Genomic DNA, 25,335 nt, shown 5'->3' on the forward strand with positions numbered 1-25,335 from the left:
TTCTCAAACCCCAATACCCTTATCAACAATTCTTCCCAAATGCCTCAGAGGCCTCCTAAAAGGGAACAAAACAGTTCTTTCTCAACAACCCCGTTGCCATCCAGTCGTTTCCGACTCATAGCAACCCTAAAGGACAGAGTAGAACTGTCCCATTGGGTTTCCAAAGAGTGGCTGGTGGATTCAAACTGCCATGCTTTTGGCTAGCAGCTGAGCTCTTAACCACTGTACCATCACGGCTCCTTCTAAACAAGGGTCTGTGAAAATGAAGAAAGTCACAGACCTCAACTCAGAAACTCTGAGAGCTAGGTCAAAGCACAAGGGCAGTGCCAGCTCCACCGAGCCTGACCTATGTGCCACCTCACACCCTCCAGGCTGTGCCCAGGAACCTGTGTTCTAAAGGTCCCCCCTAGATGATTCTGATCTAAGTACAGCATTTAGGCAGATGAACTGACCCTGAGATTCCCCTCCAGCCCTTGTCCCGCGTAAACACAACTGTGCAGGTACCTCAAACAGAAGTCTAGAGACACTGACGACAAACTGATTCTGCCAAAAGCCATGTCCTTAGACAGGAAGAATGCATAAATGAACTGACCCTGAGATTCCCCTCCAGCCCTTCTCCCACGTAAACACAACTGTGCAGGTACCTCAAACAGGGTTCTAGAGACACTGATGACAAACTGATTCTGCCAAAAGCCACGTCCTTAGACAGGAAGAATGCATAAAATCAGCTTATGTAAACCAAGCAGTCCTAAACAGCATCATCTGGGAAAGCTTTGTAAAAGCCTGATAGTCCCAGGCTAGACTTACTGAACCTGAGCCTCCAGTGACAGGGCTCCCAGAGGGTCTGGCAAAATCAGTCTGCGGGTTCGGAACCTTTGTTTTAGTCTGCTCATTGCCAAGGAAATATGGGCTGTTAGGTTAGCAATGTAATAATAGCTGGAAAACAGAATAGAATAAGAGCTTCAGAGTATGGATTTAAGTCAAATGGTAAACGCTAGCCCTAGTCCTGCCAGTGAGCAGAGACAAAGGCTTCTTTGTAAGTGGACCCTCCCATTCAGAACATATCCTGACCTATGCCACCAGTCTGACCCATGCAATACTGATCCTGACTGACTGCTGCTGGGCTAAGAGGCAAGAGCTAGTGACACTGTGTGTTGGTTTTGGTATCTCAACACTGGCAAACAGCTAACAGGAACGCTGCTGCCGCCCCTTCCTGTGCCCATGGTAGACATCACACATGTGTTACGGCACTCTTTCCCATGGACCCCAAACTGGGCCCCAGTCTCCATCTGAACAAAGCAGATCAGACCACCACTACCAAGAGATGGGACCCAGCCGGCTGGTAAGGAAAGGTCCACATGCCCCCTCCCCGCCCCGCCACCCCATCTCAACACTGACAGATTACAAATCAGGAAATCAGGGCTCCTTGTAGGCTGCTGCCGCTACACCAACCTCCATGGCATGAGACCCCTAAGGAAAGAATGCACCTCCAAAGCAAAGCATGTTCTTTCCTTTTCAATGATGCCTCTGCAGTTTTTAAGCAAATGTGGAAACGTTTTTATTTACACTCATCAATGTATCTGAACTACTCAATAAACAAGGCCCTAGGCTGGGATGCAGCTTCCCCCATGACAACTTCCCTAATTACTTTGGTCTGAATTTATGTTTGCCTACACACTTGGTTTAGACCCTCTTTGTGCTCAAGCCCCTAATCCTTTGCCAGAAACCTTAGGACTCAGTCCTACAATGCAGATATGCATTCATGCAGTGAAAGCAGATATGAAGCAATGGGAGTTGGCCTCACATCTCAACTGGGACAGGAGTCAAACTACCAACAGTGAGGAGGGAACAGGAACCGAGAACAAGGCACCACTGATCTCCACCACCTCGCAGCAGCAGGTACACACAGGACATGTCTGCTCTGCTGGTCCACTCTGGGCTATCTGGGCTGAGGGGGCTGGACACGGGACACATCAGTGCCCACCAGGGACACGCATCACACAAACGCCACACGTGTGTTATTCCTTAGTAAGTCCTTATTTGGCCCCTCAAGCTCCCAGGCTCTGCTTTCTAAAGCTGCAGTATTATTTTAGGAAAGAGCTAAACCTCACAATTGAGAGCCGTATCTTAATGGAAACTTCAGTCGCGTGCATGCACGTGCGCGTGCACACACACACACACAAAGTCTTCTAAGACCTGCATACCACTGACACGAATAAGGACTGACAAGAGTATTTACTTCTAAGAAATGGCACGTCCATCTTGGTGTGCTCACCGAGGTATGAAAACCAGGGAAACTGCCACTGAGGAGACGGCCTCCAAATGCAATTTTGTACACAAAAGAAAATAGGGTTAAAAACGTGGGGAAGTTTGAAAAACGCTTAGGACTTTAAAGGCTAACCAGAGACAGCAAAATCACGAGCATTATCACCCCGTCCCAGACAAGGTTAAACTGTGGGGAAGGCTCGGCAGGAGACGCCCACCGCGCGTCGGCTAAGGACGCCTAGTTAGGGTTAACTCAGAGCCAGGGAAAGGCTGAGGGCTCTAAAGCTGAGAGAACAAGGGGTGAGATGACTCAAAGTCACCGCCTTTACTTCCAAGAGTTACGTTCAGTATAAGGTGCCTGGCCTGGGTATATAGTCCTAAAGTCTGATCAGTAAGGAAAACTCATTTTCTACGTTGTAAACTACATGGCTTTATTCTGATCATCCACCACCACACCCTTGCTAAGCAGTAGCCATAAAGGTCGTCTTCTTCATTCATGGGAACACCATTTTAATTCCCATCAGTCTACAAAGAAAAACAAGTAAAATATACAGAAGAGTGACTGGCAGTTCTAACGTTCTGAATATGCTTCTCAATCCTGAAGGTTTTATTTTCTTGTAACATGTCCCTAGTCAAAAAGAACCACAGGAGATTTAGTACAAACATTTCAATACGGATATCTGCAATTTAGAAGCCTTAATACCGCAGCCATAAAATTTTAAGTGGTATAGTATTTTGGTGATAATTAGAGTTATTGGTATTTCTAAAATTCATTTGAGATTTTACTGTAACTTTAACAAAAAAATGGCTTAGAGCATGGTTTTGGAAACAATAAATTATTTTACAATCTTAACATTGTTAAGAAAAACTGCCATGAATTTTAAATAAACCCCTATTTAAAATTCAATCAAAATAAATTGCACTTGATCAAAATACCGAGATATTTAAAATATATTTAATATTTACTCGATTCAATGGGAAGAATATACCATTCCATCTATAATCAATAATTTGAGATGAACCCTTTTATTAATTCTCTACAACAGTTAAGAGAAACGCTGACACTCTTCACTGTTCATGAGTGAGCAATATTCCTCAGACAACTTCACCAATATTACACGTGCAAAATAACTTCAAAGTTACAAGGAGAAATGACAAATACAAGTGGCTCCTCGACTTCACATCACTACATGAGGTAGCGCCAGAATGTGAACCCATCAGCTCTGAAGAACTGAACTCAGGCCACAGGTCATTCCTGCAAATACATTAGGTTTTTTAAATTATCTTTTAAAAGCACAGTATTTTTTTTTTTTAAATAATTTGAAGACCTAATATATTCATCTCACATACTTTGGATATGTTATCAGAGGGCACTAGTCCCTGGAGAAGGACCTCATGCTTGGTAAAGTAGAGGGTCAGTGAAAAAGAGGAAGACCCTCAAGGAGATGGACTGACACAGCGGCTGCGACAATGGGCTCAAGCATAACAATGACTGTGAGGGTGGCACAGAACCTGGAAGTGTTTCGTTCTGTTGCATACAAGGTCACGATAAGTTGGAACCGACTCGACAGCACCTAACAACATGTACCAGGCAACGTGTTAAGTATTTTATTGTATTAATTCATTTATTCTTGACAAAAATCCTCTGAAAACCTGTATTATAGCTGCCCCTTTTTATAAATATACAGGGCTGCTCTACTCTGTCGCTATGAGTCGGAACCAACTTGACAGCACCTAACAACAACAGTATGTCTACTACAAGGCTTTTAAAAACATCTACTTCAAAAATGTTATAGAATGTGTGTGGATCACTGAACAGGGGCCATCAGCAGCTCTAAATAACAGGAAAAGTATGAGGCGAGTCTTTATTCACTGAGGACAGTAGAACACTATGACAAATATAATGAACTAGGTCTCCACAAAAGAAGAAATAAGAAAAAACTGCTGAGGAATGAGAAAAAGTCATCCCAGGAGCAAATATAAAAGAATAATCTGCTAATAAAGTTAAACAGATTGTTTCTTCACCCTAAATTTCTTAGAGTCCTTAGCAAGCAAGCAAGACTAGTCATGCGCCAGTGTAGTGTGCAAAGTCACACTGGAGAAACCTCCAAGACGCTGTTCCGCACAGCTCACAAACCATGTGGCAGCGCACGGTCTTGATCTCAGGCACACGTGCATTCACCTTCTCTTACGCGTTACCTGCATCATATATGACGCACGGTCTTGACCTCAGGCACACGTGCATTCACCTTCTCTTACGCGTTACCTGCATCATATATGACGCACGGTCTTGACCTCAGGCACACGTGCATTCACCTTCTCTTACGCGTTACCTGCATCATATATGACGCACGGTCTTGACCTCAGGCACACGTGCATTCTCCTTCTCTTACGTGTTACCTGCATCATATATGACGCACGGTCTTGACCTCAGGCACACGTGCATTCACGTTCTCTTACGCGTTACCTGCATCATATATGACGCACGGTCTTGACCTCAGGCACACGTGCATTCACGTTCTCTTACGCGCTACCTGCATCATATATGACGCATGGTCTTGACCTCAGGCACACGTGCATTCACCTTCTCTTACGCGCTACCTGCATCATATATGACGCACGGTCTTGACCTCAGGCACACGTGCATTCACCTTCTCTTACGCGTGACCTGCATCATATCCCGACCAAGTCACTGAAATAAAGGCAGGGCCAGCCTCCGGATAAAAATTACCACGAGATGGAAGCAAGCTGCACACTAGAAGCACAACGAAAAGGAAGCATGCTGTTCAGTAGAACAGTAAAAAGGAAGCTTGCCGTACACTAGAACAGTGAAAAGTAAACACTCCATACGCTAGAAGAGTAAAAAGGAAGCACACTGTACACTAGAACAGGGAGGAGGAAGCGCGCTGTACACTAGAACAATGAAAAGGAAACGCTCTATACGCTACAACAGTGAGAATAAAGCACGCCGTACACTGAATAAAGCACACCGTACACTGAATAAAGCACGCCGTACACTAGAACAGTGATAAGGAAGAGTGCTGTCCACTAGAACAGTGAAAAGTAAACACTCTGTATGCTAGAAGAGTAAAAAGGAAGCGCGCTGTACACTAGAACAGTGAAAAGGAAATGCTTTATACACTAGAACAGCGAGAATGAAGCGCACCGTACACTAGAACAGGGAGAAGGAAGCCTGCCGTAAACTAGAACAGGGAGAAGAGCGCGATAAACCAGAACAGTGAGAAGCAAACACTGTACACTAGAACAGCGAGAAGGAAGCGCGCTGTTCACTAGAATAGCGAGAAACAAATGCTCTGTATGCTTGAACAGTGAGAAGGAAGCGTGCTGTACGCTCGGACAGCGAGAAGGCAGGGCGCGCCGTACAGTAGAACAGGGAAAAGGAAGTGCGCTATACACTAGAACAGCGAGAAGGAAGCAGGCCGTACACTGTAACAGCGAGAAGGAAGCATGCTGTACACCAGAACAGGGAGGAGGAAGCGCACCGTACACCAGAACAGGGAGGAGGAAGCGCGCCGTACACCAGAACAGGGAGGAGGAAGCACGCCGTACACCAGAACAGGGAGGAGGAAGCTCGCCGTACAGCAGAACAGGGAGGAGGAAGCGCGCCGTACAGTAGAACCGCAGTGAAAAGGAAGCACGCTGTACGCTAGAAGCAGCACAGTGAAAAGGAAGGGCGTATTACATCACCTATCTACAGTTTTGGCACTACAGTAGTTTATAATTCTGCAGATCAGGAGGGTCTTAAGTAAGTAAACTTTTTCTTTCATACACTTAGCTCTTTTTTGAAAGAAAGTCCTCGAAAATGATTTAAACATCTTCCTGTTTTGAAATTAAAAAAAAAAAACATATACACAACATAAGTCAACTGTTTCCTTTTCCTGATCCTTGATCAGCGTGACCGTCCTCAGTGTAAAGGTGCTCAGCTCAGGCTTCAGGCCATTGCTCGTCCCCTGCCCTAGCTCTTCCCCTGAGGTTTTCTTCCCCTAAGCTTTGCCCCCCAACTCTGAATGAAGACCTAGAAGTACAAGCACTTTGTGTGCATCAGCTCTTCGGAGGTCCCAGGGTGTCCACTGGTTCCAGCAGGCTGAGGCTGCAGGAAGTCCAACGTATGGATAAATTTGGGGGTGGGGAGACTAATATATTAGACTGTATCTAGAATTCTAATTTAATAAACCTGCTGCGAGACAAAACAAGCAGTACAAGCTGTGTGCGGTCCCTGCAGACTGACCTTAGGCGCTGCTGGTAATAATCTTCGTTTCCATCGTCTCGCCATCTCGCTGCCTTGCGGCCTGCTCCTCCTGCTTCAGTTTCTTCTCCAGAACTTGGCAAAAAGTCTTCATCAAGCTCCCGCACCGTGGCTTTCTTCTGCCGTTTCCTACCTTTGAGCAGAGGCTTCAGTTCATAATCGGCGCCACCTTCAGGCAGGTTGGCCTCGGCCACCTGGTCTTCCTCCTCTGCCTCAGGTAAGTCCTCAGATTCTTCGCTCTCAGAGGCTCCATCTCCTGTCTGGCCGTCTGCTTCCACTGGTTTCGCTCTCTTCAGCAATCCTACTTTCCCCTGGAATTGAAGAGCCCTCCTCTGGAGTTTCCTGATATGCTTTTTCAAGCGCTTCTCCGTTTTTGAGGGAACTGCACTTCTCTCATTTTGTTTGTTTTCACTTTGTGTTGGATTCGACTCAGAAGTAGCCAAGGCCCGAGCTTTCCTCCTCACTCTTTTATTAGAAGCTTGCTTCTTCCTTTCAAAAGACAGTTTTGCTTGATCTGCCAAATACTTTTCAAAGCCTGATGCTTCATTGAGCATTAGCCTTCTAGGCTTCTTCTCCTGTTTCTGAGGGATCTGGGTACCAAAAGGCGTCATCTGGCCAGTGCGGACGAGCTGCTCCCACGCAGTCTCCTGAGCAGGCATGAGCATGCTGCCCAGACAAGATGGCCCCGGCTCTACAAGAGCAACGACAATGCATGGGCGTGAGCACAGGCTGCCCAGGAGTACACCGAGAAGAGTCACTTATTCAGTGTATACTGAACTTACTGCTGTGGAGTCGATTCTGACTCATAGCAACCCTACAGGACAGAGTAGAACTGCCCGATAGGGTCTCCACAGCTGTAACCTTTACAGGAGCAGGCTGCCAAAACTTCCCCCCACAGAATGGCTGGTAGGTTTGAACTGCAGACCTTTCCGTTAGCCACCAAGCACTTAACCACTGCGCCACCAGGGCTCCTTCCAATATATACTACCCAGTTCAGGCACCTGCAAAGAACTCACGTTAAAAAAAAAAAAACACTGATCTACCAAACCACAGTACATGTGGAGAAAAGTACACTTTATTACAGTATTTGTCATGTACACTAACGTATTCCTGTTCAAAAAGATTTCTCAATACCTTTTTTTGCAAAATATTGCTTTACAAACATACTCCCCTGTGCATCCAAAGACAGACCTACGGATATGTAACACACAGACGTAAGTAGATGAATTCAGCAACGTGCTGCCGTACCCATGAGGAGTAGCCTATGAGGCAACAGTCTCCCAAACGTCCCTGTCATTGCCGATACCAGCATTCAGATGGACTCAAATTCAAGAGATGGCAAAACCGAAAACTGACATCCGAAGTACCACCATGCGCCCAAGTAGGAAAAGCCTAACTTCAGCTCTGCCCTGCTCAATATGCTTGTCACCACTCACAGGTGGCTATTTGAAGGTTCAGTTCCTCAACTGTACTGGCCGCATCTCCGGTCCCTGACAGCCACACGTGCCTAGTGGCCATCATACTGGACAACACTGAGACAGAACATGTCCACCCCTGCAGAAAGGTCTAGTGGGCAGCACTGTATTAGATGTAAGAAGCTGACTGAGGGAATGAATTCAAATTGAAAGTTATGCCATAATAAGTATAAAGCAACCTAGAAACAATCCCACTTTCACTGGCTGAGATTAATCTCTGGCAAAATTAGTTCGCCATACAGCCAAAACACCAAAAGAACTAATGGCTTCATCAGAAGGAATCCATACCCTAAAATGCAGGATTCTTACAGACCAGATTTTCATGAAACTTGCAATGAAGTAAAACTTATACCCTAAAAGTACAGTTCAATGAACTGTCAGAGAGAGCATACCCACGCACCAGCATTCCAGACCAAGGGACAGAAATTACCAGCACCCCCGGATATGCCTGTTGTGGCCCTTCAAGTCACTACTTCACCCCAAGAGTCATGGCTACCCCGGCTCCTAACACTACAGATGACCTCTGCCTGGCTTTTAACTTTATGTAAATAGAAATGTTGGTACTCTTTTGTATCTGGCTTCTTTTGTTCACCTTATACTTGCAATATTACACTTGTTGAACGTAACTGGAGTTTGTTGATTCTCATTGCTGTTGTTGTTGTCGTTGTTAGGTACCGCTGAGTTGGTTCCGACTCATAGCAACCCTGTGCACAACAGAATGCAACACTGCCCAGTCCTGCGCCATCCTTACAATCGTTGTTATGCTTGAGCTCATTCTTGCAGCCACTATGTCAATCCACCTTGTTGACGGTCTTCCTCTTTTCCACTGACTCTGTACTTCGCCAAGCATGATGTCCTTCTCCAGGGACTGATCCCCTCTGACAACATGTCCAAAGTATGTAAGACACAGTCTCACCATCCTTGCTTCTAAGAAGCATTCTGGTTGTACTTCCTCCAAGACAGATTTGTTCGTTCTTTTGGCAGTCTATGGTATATTCAACATTCTTCGCCAACACCACAATTCAAAGGCATCAATTCTTCTTTGGTCTCCCTTATTCGTTGTCCGGCTTTCACACGCATATGATGCAGCTGAAAATACCATGGCTTGGGTCAGGCGCTCCTTAGTCTTCAAGGTGACATCTTTGCTTTTCAACACTTTAAAGAGGTCCTTTGCAGTAGACTTACCCAATGCAATGTGTCATTTGATTTCCTGACTGCTGCCTCCATGGCTGTTGATTGTGGATCCAAGTAAAATGAAATCCTTGACAACTTCAATCTTTTCTCCATTTATCGTGCTATTGCTCACTGGTCCAGTTGTGAGAATTTTTGTTTTCTTTATGTTGAGGTGCAAGCCATACTGAAGGCTGTCTTTGATCTTCTTTATTAAGTGCCTCAAGTCCTTTTCACTTTCAGCAAGCAAGGTTGTGTCATCTGCATAACGCAGGTTGTTAATGAGTCTTCCTCCAATCCTGATGCCCCGTTCTTCTTCACATGGTCCAGCTTCTCAGATTATCTGCTCAGCATACAGACTGAATAGAGGTGAAAGGATACAACCCTAACGCACACCTCTCCTGACGTTAAACCAATCAGTATCCTCTTGTTCTGTCTGAACAACTGCCTCTTGATCTATGTAAAGGTTCCTCATGAGCACAATTAAGTGTTCTGGAATTCCCATTCTTCATGGTGTTATCCATAGTTTGTTATGATCCACACAGTCGAATGCCTTTGCGTAGTCAATAAAACACAGGTAAACATCCTTCTGGTATTCTCTGCTTTCAGCCAGGATCCATCTGACATCAGCAATGATATCCCTGGTTCCACGTTCTCTTCTGAAACTGGCCTGAATTTCCGGCAGTTCCCTGCTGATATACTGCTGGAGCCGTTTTTGAATGATCTTCAGCAAAATTTTGCTTGCATGTGATAATGATATTGTTCTCATTGCTAACATTCTATTATATGAACATATTACAATTTTTCCATTCCACTGTTAATGGACATTTGGGTAGTTTCCAGGTTTTACTAAGGAGAACAGTGTTACTGTGAATATTCTGGTATACGTCCATTGGGAATGATGTACACAATTCTTTTGATATGTTAAACGGTTTTCTAAAGTGGCTGTATTAATTTTCAGTTACACCAACAGTATCTGAGAGTTCCATTGCTTCCATTCTTGCCACTCCATTTTAGCTCTTCTGGTACATTTGTAGTGGTATCAAACTGTGGCTTTAATCTGTATTTCTCTGATGACTAATGAATTTGAATACCTTTTCACAGGTTTATTGATGTTTTGGATAGCTTCTTTCACAAAGAAAATGTTTAAATATTTTGCCCACTTTTCTCTTTAGCTGTCTGCCTTCCTAAAAAAATTGATTTCTAGGAGCTCTTTACCCGTTCTAGATGCAAGTCCTTCAACTGATAGATGTATTGCTAATATCTTCTCCCATGCTGCACCTTGCCCTTTCACTCTCTCAATGCTATCTTTTGATGAATAGATGTTCTTTGTTTCAATGCAGTCCATTCAACAAATCTTGTCTTTACAGTGAGCATTTTTGTATCCTGTCCAAGCAGTCTCTGCCTACCCCAAGATCACAAAAATGCCTTCCTATGCTGTATGCTCAGAGCTTTGTTTTACCACTCATATTTGGATCTACAATTTATTTGGAATTTATTTTTGTACGTAGTGTGAGGGGTCAAAATTCATTTTCATATGGTTTAACCCAGCATCATTTATTAAAAACACCATTCTCCATTCTCCTTCACTGCACCAGACTATCTCCCTTGTCATAAATCAAGTGGCCATTATGGGTGGCTCTCTTTTCTGGACACTCTTTTCTGTCCCACTGGTCTCCCGCCTATCCTTCTGCCAATACTGTACTGTCTTCATTACTACAAAACCTGTTGCCATCAAATTGATTCCAACTCAGAGCAACCCTATAGGACACAGCAGAACTGCCCCATAGGGTTTCCAAGGAGCAGCTGCTGGATTTGAATTGCCGACCTTCTGGTTAGCAGTCATGGCTCTTAACCACTGTGCCACTAGGGCTCCTTCATTGCTAAAGCTTTAGAACAGGTTTTGATATTTGTTCTTCTTCAAGGTTGCCTTGGCTATTTTTGGCCCGTTGCATTTCCATGTAAATTTTAGAATCAGCTTGCTAATCCTCCACCCGAGTCCACCGCCCCCCCCCCAAAAAACCTGAAATTTTTATTGGGGTTGCAATGAAATCATAGATTGATAGAAGAACTGACATCTTTACAATACTGTATCTTCCATTCCATGGCCAGAACGTACTTCCCATTTTTTTAGGTGGCCTTTCTCAATGACATTTTATACCTCTCAAAGTAGAAAGCATTGCAGAAAACTACATTTTTTGTTAAGACTTCTTTCTAGGTATTTAATTTTTATTGTATTTGGCATCTTCATTAAATTTCATTTTTTTTTTTTTGCTGGTACACAGAAATACAACTCATTTTTATATGATGACCTTGTATTCAATGATATTGTAGAATTTACATATTAACTCCAATAGAGCGTTAGTTGATTTTTTTAGATTTTCTACACAATCATGTAGTCTGTAAATACTGATGATTTTATTTCTTCTTTTTCAATCCACATGCCTTTTCTTTCTTTTTCTTCCATCACTACGTTGGCTAAGAACACCCAGTACAATGCTGAACAGAAGGGGTGACGGTGACCACCACTGTCTCGTGCCAGACCCGTCTCATCCCATGTCACAGAAGGCAAAGCCAATTTTTACAAAGTTTCTTGTTTTCCAATTTATCTTCACTGGATCTAATTCTAGGAAAGGATTCCTTGTTAGGTAATCCTCACAACAACCTCCTGAAATGGATCACCATGTAGAGAACAGGGGAAAGGAAGCCTCAGGGAAGCGTGAGAGCAGAGAAGTGAAGGTCAGCCACATTTAAGCCTATTTTATGGATACAAAACAGAGAGCTTAAGGAACATCACCAAGGTCCATACCTAGGAAGAGCAGAGCTGGGCACACAAAGCCTGGGCTCTTAGACGCTAGGTTCTACAGCCTCCCCACACAGGGCACAGAGCACCATGGAAGGAGAGAGCGCATAGGGGGAGGGTGACGAGAGACACCACAAATCTTAAGGGTTTGCTCATGTCCAGATAGAGCTATGTTAGTAACCAGGGCTCAGAAAAAGGTCCAGGCCAGAGGTCTACAGATTGGTTAGGTACCAGAACACTGGGACTACAGAAGCCACGGTGAACAGATGAGATTATTCAGGGAGAGGATCGAGAAGACGGCTCCTAAGAAACCCTGACAAACATCAACATTTCAATAAGGCCAGAACAGCTGGCCATAAATAACTGAACAGAAGTAGTCAGAAGACTGAAAGGAAAACCAGGGGAGAGAGGGATCCAAAGGGCTCAGGAAGTGTCAGGTGCTGTAGAAGGCCAAGACGAACAAAAGTGAAAGGGGAGTTTGGATTTGGGAAGGTAACTATTAACCCAAGGCAAAGCTGGACTAAAGCAGCAATATGAGGTGAGAGATAGTAAAAGCTTTTAAAACAGCCAGAGAGGAGACAAAACTGCTCCCAGTGAGAACACAGCACTCAGCAGCAGAAAGCACTGGCCACAGGCCTAGTGAATTCAGACTCTGAACTTTAAAAGCGTGTCTCTCTAATATTTTTTCTATTGCCTCAATGAATTCTTCATAATTCTCTTGTCTTATTTTAATAAACGTCTGGAGCAAGTAGAAAATATCTGCTTGAAACTCTTAATACTAAAAAGACAATCTATATTTCAAACTGTAAATAACTAAGCAGCTACAAATAACCTCTAGTCTGTCTACACACACACACACGAAATGACGACACATGTTTAGTTCCAGAGCCTACATATTTTTCCAAAAGGTTTTTCAAAAGACAGCCATTCAAGGCAGTGACATAGGCAGGCGGCATGGACATCGTATAACTGGAATGAAGACGCCTTTTCTTAGAAAACAAAATGGGTGGTTGGAAAGTCTGCTAAATATGTCCCACAAAGATACGTGAGGGCAATTCTATGAAAGCTGACTGATGATGCTGGGCTTACAGTATGTTATTCAATCAAGATGTTAGTTGTCTTTATCAAATTAACTGCATAAAACATGTTAAGATTTCTAATTTATTAAACATAATACTAAATGTACACCAGTAACCTCTAGTGAATTAAGTTAAAATTTTACTTTCACTCTCTAAAAACCCCATATGACTTAAAAGATTTGGTTCTGCAGGTGTGGAGACTGAAATTTTCCTAAATCCATTTTGACAGTAAAGACGAATAAATGTATATTCCTCAAAACCTAGCAGAGACTGAAGAGATACCCTCCACTGGGTAGAGGCATCCGGTGTGAATTCAGAAACACAGAGAAACGGCTCCCAGAACCCTCACCTGCATCCTCCTCCAAACTGGCAAGATCCATTCCAATATTCACCTCTGCTCCCCCAAGGATGGCCTGAAGGCGTTTTTGTTTTGCCGTGATCTTCTTTAGCTGTTGTTCCTTAAATGGCAAATATTAAATACAGAAAACAGCAATGAAGTTACTGCTAAATACAAAAGACAGCATTACAGACGTAAACACTTTAATCAAGAGTAAAATAGAAACGAAACAGAAATTTCGTATCTTTTCACACTACAAAGAGCCTTGTTAGAGCAGCTGCCACTCTCCCAGCAGCAACCAGGTCTCAGGGCGTTCCCATCAGGTGGGCCCGCGGTCCCCACAGGCTCCCCTGACCGAAGCAGCTCACAGCTTCACGTGCACCCAAGCGCTGAATTACAAACATACTGACTCGCACTGATTTGGGAGGTGACACTGTCCTCCTCTGTTTTTCCCGTTAACACCCTGGGTAAACTAGGAAACACCTATTTCTAATCTTAGCAGTCAATGAGCTATGAGGCCTATGGGCTGTAGGGATAAGAAACAAGCACAAATGTTCACACGGTTTAAAAAGGCAGCCCCTTTGATGACCTACCATATTTATGTTTCACTATAAAGTATTCAAATCCATCACAAAATTTAGAAAGAAAAATATATTTTACCCTACTTCATGGGTATGTGGCCACTCCTACAGCCTCCCCCACTAACTGGGCCTGTGGTACTTGGTCTTCTTCCCAAAGGTCAAGAACGTCTAACCTACAAACAGGAGCGTGGGAGGAGGAGAAATCCCAAACAAGAGCGTTACACTGCAGTAACTGGCAATTCACATTCCCTTGCAATCTCTCTCTCTGCAACATCACATTTAAAATGGCCTCTCCCTTTAGTCTATCTCTAAACATAGTTGCTACAGAAAAATACAAATACGTAACACAAAAATATGTAATTATGTCAGACTAGTACCTAACTGGCCTAAAATCTGACCTTCCCCACCCCCTGAAATCCCAGCCCATCAAAAGCCCAAGGTTAGAGAGAGCCAGTACACATAACTCACGTGCTCCCACACAGGCCAGATGTCCCCGCTGGGAGGGAACAGAATCACCTCTAACCTTTGGGCTGCTATGTGGAGTTGACTGAGCAGAAGATGTTGGGGTAGTGAAGATAATGGGCTGGATAGTGGAAAGCAAAAGGAGGGCAACATAGACCAAGTCTATACATCCTCTCTTCAGTGACATGGTTAGGTTGTTATGTGAAATCGGTGTCATGCAAAAATGGAGGATGATCACATCAGATCACAAAATGCAGGACTGTTATCACTACATAACTGCCAAACCACTGAGAACGAAGGCCCAGCCAAGTTGACACATAACTTTAACCACTGAAGCCAGCATTACTCTTGCCAGACATACATCGTTAACGTGCAAAAGAGTCAGTAGATTTTTTACTACTGTCATAAATGTGAAATGTCAGGTAACGAGAGAGTCGGTAAGTGCGAAGGTGTATACACACCCCCACTACTAGAATGTAAATAGAAGATTCAAGGACTCCGCCTGCTGCAACGGATCAATCGCAAGCCAAAGACACGTGTTAGTCATTGTGGACGGCAGAACTGAAATGATCAAAACTAGTCATTCCTATCTACTGCAAAGTATTTTCATAAACTGCTGCATAAATCCTGAAATATGCTTCAAACCTCACAAAGCTGTACATAAATCCTAAAACATCCTTCAAACTCACAAAAGTGTATATAATTCCTTAAAAAAAAAAAAAAAAAAGGTTTCAAACCTCATAAAAACAATGGCATAAGTAACACCTATTCCCTACCCTTAAATTCTACAACCCTAAGTGCAGCCCCACTGTGGCCGTGTGATGACTGTAAGGTCTCAGGTGATGATCCCTGAGGGGGCCAGGTCCTACGGCCAGCGACCATGAGTATCAGCAGGAAGCAGAGTGGTGTAGATAATCAGTGTGAGCGGGAGCTAAGCAGGGAAACAAGCAAGTTCATACAGAATAAAGAAACTGAGTCCGATGCCAGCACACCCCACAGGAGCCTGCGCAGGGGGAAGGAAGCTGGTGAAGCAGGAAAACTGCGAAAGTGCACTGAGGGAGGAGACAGGCAAAGCCAAAGCAGGAGCACATTTGCAAATAGGGGGGTGTGTGTGTATTTTTTTTAAAGCTGTGTAACAGAACATGTTAAAGGGAAACAGCTGAAAAAATTAAACATACAAAAGCTATTCAATATTTCTGTACTGCAATTTTAAATATTTGCTTCAAATCTTGTAAGTACTTTCAGAATACTTACTAAATCATTTAATGAGCCTAGACGATGGCTTTTTCAAAAACGCAAAACTCAGTATGTTATTTTAAATCACCTTATTGTACTTCTGTCGCTTCACGGAATCTAGTTTCCTGTTGATGTCTCTGCTGGCGGTAGCTTGAGGGCTAAGCTGTTCAATAATTTTATTGATTTGCCTGAGCGATGTTGTACATGACCTGAAAAATAAGAGAAATTGTCTTGTTCCCACTCTGGTAACATTTTTATAATATAAAAAGAGAACTAGTAAAAACATAAAAAAAAAAAACCCTTTCCTTCTTATTAACTAAAAGATAAGAGAAACTCAAGCAGAATGTATATTCTTGTCGTCATGAATATAACCTGAAGGGTCATCAGAAGTTTGAGATTGACGGCTAGTGTTCTTCATTCCGCTGGCTGATTTAAATCAGCTCATTACCACTTGTAGGCTGATTCACTCAGTCAGCATTTCTTTAAGTGCCTGATTTATTCAAGACACTGTACTAGGACGATGTGCACTAAGTTGTCCCTTTTGTATGAAGAAACACACACACAGGTTTTTAAAGTCTATTATGGAAACCTCCTAAAGTTTGAAAAAGTCCTAGAAATGTTTAAACATTTACTTATGTTAGTTAGATATCTGGGTCCGTATTTTTATTTCACACAACTGGAAGATTTATTGACTGTAGCATTATACTTTGTGGTGAAAAGGAAAAAAAATTAAATTTATGAGAAATTACTCCCAAAACAGACCACAGAATTATAGCTTCCAATTTTCAAAATACAAATTCAATCTTCTTGACACTTGTGTAATTTGCTATTTGTATCCTTTGTGAATTTCGGAATAAAATTTGTTTTCCAAGAAAGTCACTGGCTGCCTCGGGCCCCACGTGTCACCATCGTCTAAGGCTACCTGGCCGTGGACTCCGCAGCACCCTCCTACCTGCCACCTCTGTACAAAATGGACACAAGGAGTAGGGGTCCTAAACACACCTGAAGGTCCGACTTCAACTGTGTAAGAACACCTGCTACTACTGCGAGGAGCACCTCAAACAACTGTCTTTGGAACTGGGAGTGAGAAGGGGATGTGGGTGACTGATGCAGAGGCCCACTGAACCCTCCATGCCCCTGCTTCCTCACCCCTACTTTAGCCCAGGGCAGAGCGTCTCCCCACCCCCGCCATGTGTTCTGCTTACAGAACCCAAGTCCATTTCTCCTCTAAATGACAAATAGTCTGACTTCTGCCTTAACCATCTGCACGAAACTTCCCCTTTACTTATGGAGGCCAAAGTAGGAAGGAAGAAAGGACACGGAGGGAGTTCTTTTTTTCCAGCTATTTCTCTTTACTAGTAGGAATTCAAACATGAATAGTGTCAAAGGACGGAATATCCCGTTTAGGGACAGGAGGCTGGAAAGAAGCCACAGGACAGAGAATGATTTGCAGGCAAGGATGTGTTCCCGGAATCCCGACTCAGTGGACACATCAGAACTTCAGATGCACTTCTCCAGAACCATTTTATGCACGTGCCGCTAAGTTCTTCGAACAGCACTTTTCTTCAGGGTATTATGGTAAAACAGGCTCTTGAGCCACACTGAGCCCTAACTACTGTGTACGACATTGCTCTGAGAGAAAGAGGGGGTGTTCAATCACAGGGGTGATGGCTGCCTTTACAGACTTTTATCCCCTCCAAACAAGAAGTTCTATAAATCTCCCAAATTTCTGGAATACCACAGCTTTCTACTATCCAAGTTTCTCACAGACTGTAGAAAGAAATGCTGGTACACACTCACGTGAGGTCGTCCAGGACCGACCGATACTCCTTCTCTGCGTCGGCAAGCTGGGCCGCACGGCTGGCTTCATGGATGGCGTCATCCACCTGCTGAAGCACACCCTGCTCCAGCACTTCCTGGTCATAGACGTCCACACCCAAACCCCGCAGTTCAAGGGCCTGGGCACTCCGCTCCACCGCCTGGATCTGGTGCCTGTCTATCTGCAACAAGGCTGGCCCTCTCCTCGGAGCTCCCAGGGCACCACCCTCGGCCGAGGCGGAGAGCCCATCACCGGAGGAGCCCAACGGGCCCTGGGCCAAGGCTGAGAGCCCATCACCAGAGGAGCACGACGGGAGGCTCTCCTCCAGCCCTGTGTCTGGCACGCCATTTCCTTGCTGGACTGCCATTTCTTCATCCTGGCTGACAGGCTGACTTTGTAAACAGCCTTGCTCCTGAGTCCGACCTAGGTGGGGGAGTCTCTCGTTTGCCATCCTCCAGACTACCTGAAAGGAAAAAAAAATGATAAGCCTTCTGGTTATACAGAATTGATGTTTATACAGTTTCTCAGCTATTTTATAACTAAGGCAAACTGACTTCTCAAAAGATCAAGTAACAACCCTCCAATTATATAAATTCAAGTTTTTACACGTAAATTTTCTTACAAGGGTACAAACTATATATTTTCTTAAGTACTGGTAATAAATAGGAAAAATCAACAAAAAAAGAAGAAATGCAGTGTCATCCACAAAGGACATGCAGGTAGCCCGCTAACAACGCCAGCAACCAGAGTCCTGAGTGACACCCCGAGCCTCCAGAACAGCTGAAGACATCTGGCTGCCGTCAGCCAATTCAGCAACTTCACTGCGTTAGGGCACAAATGATCTGTATTACAGTGGCATGGTCAACTGTAACGTACAGGCTTAGCGATGCAAGTGAAGCACTTCTGTACAAATCTGACATTGGAAACTTCTTTAACATCTACTCAAATAAAGAGAAACTTTAAACAAGAGATAATCACACTACCCAAATCAGAATCTGAGAAAGATTAAAATATTCTCAAAAATAACTCTACTTCAGTACGCAGTATCATTTCTCACCCATCGGTTTGGCAAGAATGTAAAGTCTGATAATATCATGTACTGACCAGGAGGAGAACCCATCCACAGACACTACTGGTGGGAATGTAAGTTAGTAAAACCATTTTAGACGACAATTTAGCAATATTTATCAAAATTTTAAATGCACATGACCTTTGCCCCCCAAATTCCAAGTCCAGGTATTTATTCCAAAAAATATTCACGCATGTGTACAAGAATGCTTACTTTGCATGCTTTTAATAGTTTAATGGGTCCATTACAAAGTTCCAACAGTACTGATATAAAAGCCATGTTAAATGAAAAGTCACATAGTAGGGGCCCATTTTTGTTTAAAAAATTTTATATCTGCAGCTACGTGTATGAAAAAATCTGGAAAGATGCATCCTGAACCTACAACAACGGTGGTATGAGCAGGCACCGAAGGAAAAGGGAGGAATAAAGGGAAATTTCCCCGTTTTACCACACATGCGCTGGAAGTGTCTGAATGGGAACGCACTCACTGCATTACCTGTGTAACGATAAAAAACCCGAAGCCAAACCCACTGCCGTCGAGCCGATGCCGACTCACGGCGACCCTACAGGACAGAGCAGAACTGCCCCCCAGAGTTTCCAAGGAGCAGCTGGTGGATTCGAACTGCTGATTTTTTGGTTAGCAGAGCTAGCCGCAGCTTGCTGTAGCTTTTAACCGCTATCTAATAAACGCGTTACAAATCAACAAAGCAACCAAGAGACAGCTTTGCTTTGTATTTAACCATGAAAACTAAGGTTTCTTTCACCACTGAAATTTCATTTCTATGAAACAACCACCAGTTAAAAAACCAGCTGCTGTTGAGCTGACTCCATTTCACGGAGACCTTATCTGCGTCAGAGCAGACCTGTGCCCCATGCTGTCTTCAATGGCTGATTTTTCAAAAGTAGACTGCCAGGCCTTTCTTCCAAGGTACCTCTCAGTGGACTTGAACCTTCAACCTCTGGTTGGCAGCCGAACACATTAATCACTTGCACCATCCAAATACTCTGAAATGACCACAAGGTCCCTCAATGGAGCCCGTTTATTCCTCTTTAAAGAAAACAATCCTAGCACTATAAATAAAAAGATGCCATGAAGACAGCTCCAGCCCCTGGATGGAGGAGAGCGTGTCAGTAACACAGTGGAGGCCTGGACAAAAGACCACATGAACAGTGGAGGGAACAAGGCATTGTATCTAGGGTTCAAGAAGCATCATGGAGAAGGGAAGGGTGGAAGGCCAGGCTCAGGGTCTGATACATAGCAGGTGCTTAGTATTTACTTAAAGGAAGTAAGGGGCAGAGGAGTATAAACTAAAAAAAAACCTGGTCTGGGCAACTGCGTCACAGGTGAATTCAGTCACAAGAATGGAAATCTCTGAAACAGAGCTGATGGTAGGCTGCGAGAGGAGTTTGTAAGTCGCCAGTCACATGCCCAGTATGCAGTCAGAAATGCCAATCTGGAGCTCTAGAGAAAGGTCCAGACTAGACTTGGATGTCATCAGCAGAGTGAGCAGCCTCAGTGTTTCCAAGGGCTACAATAGGTACCAGAGATCGTTTTAGATGGTAAGAGGAGGCTACCATTGAAAAGGCTAAAAGTGAACAACCAAGTGAGAAAGTTACTCCTTTTTAGGCCCTTTTGACTATTTTCAGGAAAAAGGATCAGCCTGGTGTTCTATCATTAGCTAGTCTACCTTTTCAACAGAGAGGGCAGGATTCTGGCTCAGATCCTTCACGTTGCTGTTGCTAGCTGCTTTTGAGCTGTCCCCAACTCATGGCTACCCCATGTACAAGTGAACAAAACACTGCCTGGTCCTGTGCCATCTCCCTGATAGGTTAGGGGTCACCGCTGCAATCCACTGAGTTTTCACTGGCTGATTTTCAGAAGTACATCACCAGGCCTCTCCTCCTGGTCTTAGTCCATAAGCTCCACTGAAGCCTGTTTAGCATCACAGCAGCACGCAAACCTCCACTGGCAAAAGGGTGGTGGCTCACACGAGGGGACTGGCTGAGAAGTGAATCTGGGTCTCCCGCATGGAAGGTGAGAATTCCACCCTTGAACCACTAACGCCTTCGTACCTAGCTGGAATTTAAAAATTCTGTTTTCGTTTTTCTTATCTGTATGTGAAAAAGGATTCCTTTTAAAGTTAAAAAAAAAAAAAAAAAACTATCAATTCAACCAAACATATTAATAGTATTGTAGTACAAAGGCAAGGTAAAAAACAATGACATTTGGGGAAAACTTCTATTAATAAAAAAGGGGCAAGAAAGAATGGTCAAAACTGGAAAATAACATGGCAAGTTACCATAAGGAAGCCAGAAAGGGGCCAGTGGATTGGGAAACTAGCAGGTCAGTGGTTACCTTAGTAAAACATGCTTCAGTGGAGCAAACGGGACAAAACCCAGACTGCAGTGGATTAAGATGTGAGTAGGAGATGGGGAAATGGAGGCTTGGCTGTGTATAAGAGACACCTGGAATGAAATGGTTATAATGGGTTGGGACAATAGAGGGAAGTTAAGGCCACAAAAACTAGAGAATGTAGTAACTGGAAGAGAAATCGGGAGACAACATACAGAAAGTTGTACAAGAAGAGATAAGAGCCAGGAAAGATCAAGAACAGAAGGCACAACATATCCTTCTCTGACTCCAGCAGGGGGACTCCTGATGTACCTAAACTTGTGGATGGAAAGGAAAAGTGGACTATAGAGAAAATACCCCATATGGTAGGAAGTTCGGGCATTTGCTGAGTCAGGGAACCAAGCTGGGAAGGGGGCTAGAGAAGAGTGACAGTTGGGAATAAATGTCACGCAGAAAAGCGAGCTGATAGAGAACAAACGGGTGAGAGGTGCAATGGGCCCACCTGAAGTCGGATCCCAAAAACCTAGATACACCAACAATCACGAAATCTGTACAATTTCCTTCCTTAGTAATTAGCAGTCTTGGAGGAAATGTCACTTGGGGTTTTTCAGATTAGAAGTGGCAGAAGGACAAAAGGGCCATGGGGCTGAAGATGCTGAGAAAAGCAGGTGAAGTAACTGACATCTGGATCCAAGCTGGACAGGTTAAAGAAGAAGCACCCAGAAGGGAACTGGACTCAGGAGAAAGAAGAAGAGGTCAAGACCACTGGGAGTCAGGCTGTGGCCTGAAAGGCCAGTATCCTGGGAGTGAGAATTGGGAACCAGGTGTCTGTCATCAGAAGGTAAAGTTAGAGTTTCAGAAGTGAAACAAATCATACACTCAACAAGTATTTATTGAAAGTAAATTGCAGCAGGCAATGTACTAGGTTGGAGCCCCACTGGCAAAGAGGTTAAGAGCTACAGCAAGCTATGGCTGCTAACCAAAAGGTCGGCAGTTTGAATCCACCAGGTGTTCCTTGGAACCCTATGGGGCAGTTCTACCCTGTTCTACAGGGTCGCTATGAGCCGGAATCGACTTGATGGCAATGGGTTTGGTTTGGGATTTAATGCACTAGGTTAACTAGTTTCTGGCCCCATAGAGCTTAGAGTCTCTCCAGAAAGACACACATTAAAAAAGTCACATGTATACATATGCAAATGTAACTGCTAAGAGGAAAGTATAAGATTGTTTACCACAAAGTAACAGAGGAACCTCATTTACATTGTGGAGGTAGGTGTGAGGTCACGGAGGCCTCTCTCTGATAATGTGACATTTAAGCCAATTATCTGAAGAATAAACAGGAGTTAATCAGGTCAAAAGTGGTGTGAACATCTCGCAGGCAAAGAATCAACCTGTGCAATTCATAAGACTAGAAAAGAGCTGGTGCATTCGGAAAAATGGAAGAAAGATGGAACACAGTGAGTTTTTTTAACTTACACAAGTAACTTTGAGTTAAAAAAGCTAATAAGGACTCCACTCATTGTGTAAACCCTACAGAATATCTTCTAATGGTCTGCTAAGCTTAACTATCAGAGCAAATAACAGTCTTCCTATCCTCTCCCTTGAAAAGCAAAGACGTCACCTTGAAGACAAAGGTGCATCTGACCCAAGCCACTGTATTTTCAGTCGTGTCATATGCACGTGAAAGCTGGACAATGAATAAGGAAGACCGAAGAAGAACTGACACCTTTGAATTGTGGTGTTGGCAAAGAATATTGAATATACCATGGACTGCCAAAAGAATAAACAAATCTGTCTTAGAAGAAGTACAACCAGAATGCTCCTTAGAAGCAAGGATGGCGAGACTGCATCTTACATACTTTGTACGTGTTGTCAGGAGGGATCAGTCCCTGGAGAAGGACATCATGCTTGGCAGAGTACAGGGTCAGCGGAAAAGGGGAAGACCCTCAACGAGGTGGACTGACACAGGGGCTGCAACAATGAGCTCAAGCGTAACAACGATTGTACGGATGGCGCAACACCAACAATCCTCTCCCTCGAGCACCGGGGCGTCTGTGGCCAGGGGCGAGCTGCATTCTGGTGAGCAGGGCTTGGCTGTGTTAAGTGCACAGCTCTAGGGGAGGGCAAGGCGGTGCAGATGGAGGGGCAGACAAGGCCAGATGGCACCGGGCTGGGAAAACATGAGCGTCAATTTTACTTCAAGTGCAATGGAGTGACTCCGCAGAGTTTTAAGCAGGGCGACGATGGCATGACTAATCTGTGCTGAAAGGGATCAGCTGGGCTACTCCACGGAGAACAGACTGGAGGAAACCATTCCGGAGGTGAGGGTGGACATCGGGGTGAACGGGGCCGGGTGAGAGGGCCACAGCTCCGACGTGACTCCAACGGAATTCCCCGCTCTCCTTCAATCACAACTCCAACCGAGATCAAACACGCCCGGGCTATGCTGCCCCGAGGGCCTGACACCAAGGCGCAAAAGCTGATAACAACGGAAAAAGGGTCAGCTCTGCTAACTCGCCGGCCCGCCGGGCCCCCAGCCGCCCAGGTGAGCGCGCGGCGACGTCACTTCCGGCTGCAGGTGAGACGAGCGGAAGGCGCGCGCCGCGCCCAGGGCCGCTCCCGATCGTCCGCGCCGATGGCTACACCGAGGTGGCAGAGCCCGGGGCCCGGGACGGGGTCCGCGGCCGCCCGGGGAGACCAAGCAGGGGCCCAGACACCGACCGCCCGACATTCAGTCGGCTGCGCGGCTACTCACCTCAGAGCCGCGCAGCTCGGCCGTCGCCGCCGCCAGCAGCCGCGGAGCAAGACGGGATCGCCGAGGCGCATGCGCCGTCCGGTCCGCCGGAAGCACCGCCCCCAGCAGGGACGCCGACTCGGGCTTCCGGGGACGAAGCCGGGTGGCGCATGCGCAGGTGTGCGGGGGTGTTTGCAACCGGCTGTGAAGCCACGTAGTTGGAAGAAAAGAGCAGCTAACCCTTTATCTGCGGATCTGGTGGGAATATAGGGTGTACTGACTAGTTGTGTGGCTTTGGGTTAGGCTGGTAGAAATACCTCGCTAATAAGGCGGTTATAAGAATTAAAAAAGACCCTGCAAATGTAAATGCTTACAATTAGCCATGAAGTATAAAGAGAAAATAAGCTTGAGAAGGGGAGCTAATTCTATTAAGTGCCACATATTTCAAGAGTCACGTGCAGTAGGAGTTATCACCTCTCTTGGACACCTGGCACATCCGTCAATGGGCGAAGAATAGGGAGACGTTTTATCTATACCTGGGCCCGCGCTCCGCCTTCACCCACGAGGTGCCTATGGTGGGCCTACATAAATGAATTGTATCAATCATTTAATTTCTGTCCTCAGCTCTCAGAGGTAGGGAACATTTTGAACCAGGTGAGAACTTTAATTTGGAGCATTTGAAGAAATAGTGTCTCTACGTAGGTTCAGAACAGAGGCGAGAGGTTGAGCTTTATCTGAGGAAACACTAAACCCGTGATGGATGGTGGCTGAACCACCGGGCAGCTCAAGAAGGTGGATTATACATGAGCAGGAGCCACAAAGTCCTATAGGCGTGGAGGTGGCTGGAGGAAGGATATTTGGGGCCTGGATAGGTAAACGCCTTCCTCATTTAGAAGCTTGAAGTCGGACAATAGGAAAAAGGGGTTGGGAAGCAGATTTGGTGCCAAAAAAACCCCTGTTGTTGTACAGTGGATTCCAACACATTGTGACCCTAAGGACAGAGTAGAACTGTCCCATAGGGTTTCCAAGGAGTGGCTGATGGATTGGAACTGCCGACCTGTTGGTGAGCAGCCAAGCTCTTAACCACTGTGCCATCATCTCTCTCCTGTCATTGGTGCCAACCTACAGCTGCCTCAGGTCATCTCACATAAAAATGTAATTTTTTTTTAAAGGAAGGAAGATGCTAGTAATCTCTTGAATAAAATACTGAAAATAGAAAGACAGTTGTTAGGGTATTCTAAGTTTTAAGGCCTGAAAATGGAAGCAGAGTTTTCTCCCCAGATTTATAGTGTCTCCCAACTGTTTTGAGAAAGAGCTCCCCTTTATAACACATAGATGCTACATTGAAACTGGGTAGTTGAGGAGAGTTAATAACAACTTTAAGGAGCTCTGGTGGCACAGTGGTTAAAGCACTCAGCTGATAACTGAAGGTTGGTTCGAATCTATCAGCCACTCCGCAGGAGAAAGATGTGGTATTCTACTTCCATAGAGATTTACAACCTTGGAAACCCTATGAAGCCGTTCTACTCTGTCCTGTAGGATCACTATGAGCCTGAATCGACTCCTCAACAGTGGGTTTTGAAATAACGACTTTTATAATGGGTAAGGTTTAGGAAATCAACTGAGGATGGTGCTAACCCCGGGGCTAGCAAGGAACGTGGAGCTCTTCCCATCCCTGGGCAACG

At 44.8% G+C, this 25,335-nt stretch overlaps 1 protein-coding gene across 3 annotated transcripts in view; it reads right to left on the minus strand.

Annotated features, from left to right (window-relative positions):
- ERCC6 (ERCC excision repair 6, chromatin remodeling factor) overlaps positions 1 to 23,763 on the minus strand; it is a 103,168-nt gene extending 79,405 nt beyond the window's left edge. For 2 of the 3 annotated variants that reach the window (XM_049854754.1, XM_049854755.1), the window contains exons 1-5: positions 23,672 to 23,763; positions 17,476 to 17,957; positions 15,764 to 15,884; positions 13,409 to 13,517; positions 6,515 to 7,223 (exon numbers count right to left, since the gene is read on the minus strand). In XM_049854754.1, the coding sequence (XP_049710711.1) occupies positions 6,515 to 7,223; positions 13,409 to 13,517; positions 15,764 to 15,884; positions 17,476 to 17,945 (1,409 nt within the window). In that variant the 5' untranslated portion in view covers positions 17,946 to 17,957; positions 23,672 to 23,763. Of the gene's footprint in view, positions 1 to 6,514; positions 7,224 to 13,408; positions 13,518 to 15,693; positions 15,885 to 17,475; positions 17,958 to 23,671 lie in introns of those variants that run through there. The other variant, XM_049854756.1, reaches the window with a different exon arrangement.
- Positions 23,764 to 25,335: the final 1,572 nt, after the last annotated feature.

The sequence above is a fragment of the Elephas maximus genome, chromosome 16 (assembly GCF_024166365.1).
Source record: "Elephas maximus indicus isolate mEleMax1 chromosome 16, mEleMax1 primary haplotype, whole genome shotgun sequence".
In the NCBI taxonomy this organism is placed as follows: domain Eukaryota; kingdom Metazoa; phylum Chordata; class Mammalia; order Proboscidea; family Elephantidae; genus Elephas; species Elephas maximus.